At 48.0% G+C, this 6,267-nt stretch overlaps 2 protein-coding genes across 2 annotated transcripts; both read left to right on the forward strand.

Annotated features, from left to right (window-relative positions):
- The first annotated feature begins 478 nt into the window (after window positions 1-478).
- On the forward strand, window positions 479-2,554 carry LOC112452878. Its single transcript, XM_025013316.1, has one exon. It carries the CDS (start codon window positions 479-481, stop codon window positions 2,552-2,554), a length of 2,076 nt encoding a protein of 691 aa, XP_024869084.1.
- Window positions 2,555-2,971: 417 nt separating this feature from the next.
- On the forward strand, window positions 2,972-4,234 carry LOC112452877. Its single transcript, XM_025013315.1, has one exon. It carries the CDS (start codon window positions 2,972-2,974, stop codon window positions 4,232-4,234), a length of 1,263 nt encoding a protein of 420 aa, XP_024869083.1.
- The last annotated feature ends 2,033 nt before the right edge of the window (window positions 4,235-6,267 follow it).

Below are 6,267 nucleotides of genomic sequence, written 5' to 3' on the forward strand. Positions count from 1 at the left end.
CGGGAGTGGCAAACGTCTTTGACAGGTACGGATCCTCCCACATTGAAACAATTACTCGAGTTCATATCTCATAAATGTCAGGTCCTAGAAGCGACGGGCAAATCATCTATCGGAACCAATTCCAAGGCCAACCTTAAGCATCAATCTTCCTGTCACGCGGCCGTCAAGTACAAATGCAGCTATTGCAACGGTGAGCATTCTATCTATCGCTGCAAGAATTTTTTAGCTCTCCCGATTCCCCGAAGTACGCAAACGAAAGCTTTGCGGCAATTGCTTAAGATCTACATCGCATGCGGCTAATCAATGTGCGTCAGGCACTTGCAAAACGTGTGCTGCCAAACATAATTCTCTTCTTCACCTTTCGAGCAGCTCGGAACCCCGTGATTCAAGTTCCAGTAAAGAAAATGAAGTTGACGAATCAAAAACTTTTTCCGTGACAGTCACGCACGCGTCGAATCTTTCAAACGACAATCACATTATGCTATCTACAGCCGTCGCAAGCGTCAATAACAGTCAAGACATACCAGTAGAGTGCCGCGTTTTATTAGACTGCGGCTCACAAGCTAATTTTATTTCTAGAAAATTGTTAAACATCCTAGGTTTAAAGCCTCAAAATCAAAGCGTATCCATTTCCGGAGTTAACGGATCAGTTACCAATTCGTCTCAAGTCGTAAATTTGAGAATTCATTCGCTGATTAATTCATATTACGCCGACATTAGTTGCATCGTGACAGATCAAGTTACAAGTAAACTACCCGCGTACAACTTAAAGCGCGATAACTTCGACATTCCGCGAAATCTCAAGTTAGCCGATCCCAACTTCCATAAAGCCGCAGATATCGACATCTTGCTCGGTGCCGAGTTCTTTTGGGAGTTAATGTGTGTCGGTCAGATCAAGGCTTCACACAAACATCCCACGTTACAGAAAACGCGATTGGGCTGGATTCTGGCGGGTCGCTTAAATAACTCGTCGGCTTTAACTAAACGTGTCCAGGCGTTACACGCGATCGTGTCCAACGCGGAATTACATGAGCAATTAGGCCACTTTTGGCAGCAAGAAGAAGTCACAAACAAGTCAGTCTCTCTCACTGCCGAGGAATCTTATTGCGAACAACAATTTTTGAAAACCGTGTCCCGAACGCCACAAGGCCAATTCGTGGTACAGCTCCCGCTCAGGGAAAATATGGTTCATAGACTAGGGGATTCCAGGGAGGTCGCTTTGAAGCGATTGTTAAATCTCGAGAAACGCCTCAGTCGCGATCCACTTTTGAGGGAGCGATACGAACACTTCTTACGCGAATACGAGTCCTTGAATCACATGATGGAAATAGACGTTCCACCAAGTGAGGATTCAACTCCCTTTTACCTGCCCCATCATGGCGTATATAAAAATTCTGACAATTCGGCCAAACTCCGAGTTGTCTTTGACGCGTCCTGTAAGAGCAGTTCGGGTTTATCGCTTAACGACGTCTTAATTGTGGGGCCGGTCGTTCAACAGGACTTAGCTTCAATTTTAATGCGTTTCCGCACGTTTGCTTACGTTTTCACTGCCGACATAGTGAAAATGTACAGGCAAATATTAGTAGCACCGTCACAGACACATCTCCAAAGAATTTTATGGAGAGATAATGCGGACTCAAGCGTGAAAACATACGAGTTAATAACCGTCACTTACGGCACTTCTTCGGCCTCTTATTTGGCTACCAGATGCCTAAAACATTTGGCCGAACTATTCAGAACAGACTTCCCGGTGGGATCCAAGCATGTTGAACGTGATTTTTACGTCGACGACATTCTTACCGGGGCGGATACGATAGAAGATGCGAAGCGAATCCGGGACGAAATCGTGCAACTCTTACGCTTGGGGGCCTTTCAGCTTAGCAAGTGGGCCTCAAATTGTTCATTATTGTTAGAAAACGTGGATAACCCGCATCTCAACACGGTCGCTATAACTAACAGCACCGATTCGCGAATCTTAGGGATCCAGTGGGATCAGGCACGAGACGTCCTACAATTCTCATACAAAACCCAAGATTATTCAAGCATAGTAAACAAACGCGGTATACTCTCCGAAGTAGCCAAATTGTTCGACCCACTCGGCCTTCTCGGCCCGATGATCACTAGTGCTAAACTAATCCTTCAAGAGCTTTGGCAAGCAGGTGTCGAATGGGACGAGACAGTTCCTCAGCATCTCCACTCTCGCTGGATGGCCTTCAAACAGGGCCTATCCAAGTTAAGTCAAATACAAGTCCACAGACGCGTTAAATTTGCAACAGACCCCCAGTCGGTTCAAATACACGGGTTTTGCGACGCAAGTCAGCGGGCCTACGGCGCCTGCTTTTACGTTCGCACCGGCAAAGGCGCAGGGAATTACCGTATCGAACTACTATGCTCCAAATCTCGAGTAGCTCCATTAAAGACGATTACGCTACCCAAACTAGAATTGTGCGCGGCGGTACTTCTAGCGCAACTCTTAAAAAAGATTTCCGAATCCTTCGAGTTATCAAGCAGTCAAATATTCTTGTGGTCCGACTCCACAATCGCCCTAAACTGAATAGCATCACCTTCACGCCAGTGGTCCGTATTCGTTTCAAACAGGGTTGGGGAAGTGCAACGCCTAACGAGTCCCGAAAGTTGGCGACACGTTCCTTCTCCCGACAACCCAGCCGACATCCTATCGCGCGGACTCGACCCCGGAGACCTGCCAAGCGCAGCCCTGTGGTGGCGAGGCCCTGCGTTTCTACAACGCAATGAAGACCACTGACCAAGTGGCAAGTTTCCCCACCAGGACGACCTTCCAGAAAGGCGAGCAACATCAGCAGCCGCAGCCATCATGCAGCCCTCAATAGTAGACGACTTACTAGCCAAATATTCCAGCCTATACAAAGTATTCCGCATACTAGCTCTTTGTATCAGAATGCACAAAAAATCGCGTCCGGATAGCCTAACTACTTTTGTCTCTCCCAGCGAGATGTCGTACGCTCTAAAGGTCGCTTGCAGAACGGTCCAAAGGCACGCCTTTGTTGAAGAATATCAAAGTCTAAGCAAGGGCACACCTATCAACGCATCTAGCAAACTCCTTACCATGTCTCCCTTCCTAGACGAGGACGGACTGCTACGAGTGGGTGGAAGACTAAAAAATTCCGAGCTAAGCGCCGATGCGCGCCATCCCATTCTTCTCCCAGCCAAACACGAGTTAACAAAGCGCCTAATTCTCCGCGAGCATATACGCAATAAGCATGCAGAAACTCAAACCACTATGGCTTTTGTAAGGCAACAATTTTGGCCTCTTTCCTTGCGCTCTACCACGCGAAAAATCACTCGAAATTGCGTAGCGTGTTTTAAGGCTAAACCAGCGCAATCAGAAGCAATTATGGGTTCATTGCCCAGTGGTCGCGTTACAATCTCCAAACCGTCTTCACACTGCGGCGTCGATTACGCCGGTCCGGTAAACCTGAAAGAGGGCAAGCGCCGTAATGCCCGCATTTGTAAGGCTTATATCTCAATATTCGTCTGCTTCGCCACGAAGGCAGTCCACATAGAGCTAGTAAGCGACCTCACCTCGGATGCCTTTTTAGCCACGTTGCGAAGATTTATATCGCGAAGAGGGAGGCCAGTCAATATTTACTCCGATAACGGAACGACCTTCGTTGGTGCAAATAAGCAAATAAAGGAACTCTATGATTTTGTCGCCAGCGAGCAAGTTCAGACAAACGTTAAGGATTTCCTTCGCGACCAAGAAACGTCATGGTCATTCATACCGCCCAACGCGCCTCACTTCGGGGGTTTGTGGGAGGCAGCCGTAAAATCTGCTAAGTATCACTTGTCTCGTATCGTTGGCCAGGCTCATTTAACATTTGAGGAAATGACGACCGTGCTTTGCGAAATAGAGGCAATTCTAAACTCGCGGCCTCTCACTCAATTAAGTAATGATCCGAATGATCTGACCCCCCTCACACCGGGTCACTTTCTGGTCGGTACTCCGTTCAACAGTATCCCTTCTCCCGATTTAACCGATGTAAGCGAGAATAGATTAACACGTTGGCAATTAGTTCAGCAGCTCCAACAGCATTTCTGGAGAAAGTGGAGCACGGAATACTTGAGCTCCCTTCAGGAACGTTCTAAATGGAAGAAGAACCTGGGAGCAGCATTGGAACCAGGACGACTCGTGCTGATTAAGCAACAGGGCTTAGCGCCCCATTTGAGTCTTTTGGTTACGCAATCGTCAATGTAGTTTGTGAACCCTGGTCTTTTTCTGCTTGAACCGCAGTGAGTACATCTTGATGAGTCGCGTGCCACCTTGCTAATGGGAAGCCGCCCGTCATGCACAAGTCCGTTGAGCAGTATTGACTACCTGCTGAACGGTGTCGTCGCCTCCAGAATTGTCATCAACATATCGACCGTTGTTAGATGATATGGCACTTCATTGAGTTGTTCATCTATCCAGTGAGTCCGTTGTAACTTTCAGTCATCTTCATGCACGTTGATCTGCCTATACCCTTTGGTGATGTCAGTGGCAACTAAGTGCCGAACTTGTCGAATCCAGAGCAAGACATCGGTGATGTCGAAATGCAGTTTGGCTCCTGTGTGCATGAGATCATTAAGTGAGCGGCTGGATGTAGATGCACTCGAGCCATTAAATACTACACGTAATTTGGTGGTTGCACTGTCTGGTTTGAGCACTCTTTAATGGGGCAAATATTGTGTGAGCTGACTGAAAACGGGCAAAGCCTTTTTCATGTGATTGAGCTCTCGATAGAGTATCATAAACTGATGATACAGACGTTGATAATTGTCATCTCGTGAGAGTTTTCTTTGTAAACCTTTCAAATATCGATGCGCAGTGAGATACGAATCGCCAAGAGTATCAGGTGATGATTTCAGTGTAAGTCGAACTGTGTATCGACCTGTTGAATCCCGTGAAACAGTACTCTTGAAATGTTCTTCACATCTTTGCTCGTCAGGAATAAGATCAAGATTGTTGCTCGCAAGCTCTCCTTCTTGTATCCAGATTTCGCCAGCAAGTCGTCAAGAGCATCTTCTCCCTCCCGAACGGAGGCATGATGCACGGTGGCAATTGCCGATGATGATGTATTAACAGGTCCGAGAACGAGCTATCCAACGAGAGCTGCGCAATTGGCATCAATGTATCTCGTTTGATGATGTTGGGCTTGATGATCTGCCCATATGAGTCAGCTCCAATGATGATATCCACTGGCCGTGGTGTTAGGAAATCTGGATCAGCCAAGTTCAACTTGGTGAGATGCGGCCATTCCTGTGGTGCAGCGTTGAAGGATGGCAGAATGTTTGTTAACGTCTGCAGAATGTGAGCTTGAATAATGACGTCTGATCTTGAGTGAGGTGAGCGGAGCGTAAGCATTCAACTCCTCGAGTTTGCGTCGCCTTTTTCGCCACCAATTCCGGTAATGAATGACGGAACGATGACGAGTGATGTTGAGCTGACGAGCGAGAGATTCTGAAACAAATGTAAGTTCTGAACCTGAATCGATGAGAAGCCATACGCATTGAGTATGAACAGATGAGCTGATCTGAGCCAGGGCCGTAGCGAGTAATGTTGAGTGTAATGAGCGGGCCAAAGATGAGTGAGCGACGATTGCACCATTTTCCTATTGAGCTGACGCAGTTGAGCTGGTGATCGGCTTCGCTGATGAGTTCGACTGATGAGCCTCATGCAGCATCGTGTCGGTTGGTGCACTTCTTGCACCCCCGTGAGCCTTTACATGAGTGGCCGTTGTGGCGGCCGAGGCATTTGAACCAAATCCTCCGTGGTATGACTAATTTTTGTCGATTGCCTGTTGAAAGATCCCTAAATTACGTGCACATCACAATGAAGTGAGTGCCGTTGCAACAATTGCACGGGTAAATTAGATGCTGCCGTGCGGGCCGGTTGAGCTGCCACATGCTGAGCTGTCAACGTGCGCTTTGCTGTTAAATGAGCGCCGACGGCTGTGAGGCTTCAAGATATGCATGCTCCTTGAGAAACGCCTTGTTCGCCTCTTCGAGCTGCATTGAGATTTGGATGACCTCCTCTAACGGCATGTCCTCTGCACAAGTTGGCAGCGTGTCGTCAATATTCCGCACCGTCGCCAGGCGGTTCCTTTAGGATGAGCTCCGTGGACAAGCGCACGGGTGAGGCATGGCGTTCCGATGTGCGAGCCGGTGGTACCTCAAGCAGCGGCGTCGTGATTTTCGTACCGCCCGTACCCGCCTTTGCGGGTTCCGTCATGTTGAGCCGTCCCTGAGCTG

The sequence above is a fragment of the Temnothorax curvispinosus genome, unplaced genomic scaffold (assembly GCF_003070985.1).
Source record: "Temnothorax curvispinosus isolate PA1 unplaced genomic scaffold, ASM307098v1 QBEX01003795.1, whole genome shotgun sequence".
NCBI classification, from domain to species: domain Eukaryota; kingdom Metazoa; phylum Arthropoda; class Insecta; order Hymenoptera; family Formicidae; genus Temnothorax; species Temnothorax curvispinosus.

Bases quoted from the DNA above. Each gene is read 5' to 3' on its own strand.
- LOC112452878 (XM_025013316.1), top strand. From the start codon at position 479: ATGCTATCTACAGCCGTCGCAAGCGTCAATAACAGTCAAGACATACCA.
- LOC112452877 (XM_025013315.1), top strand. From the start codon at position 2,972: ATGTCGTACGCTCTAAAGGTCGCTTGCAGAACGGTCCAAAGGCACGCC.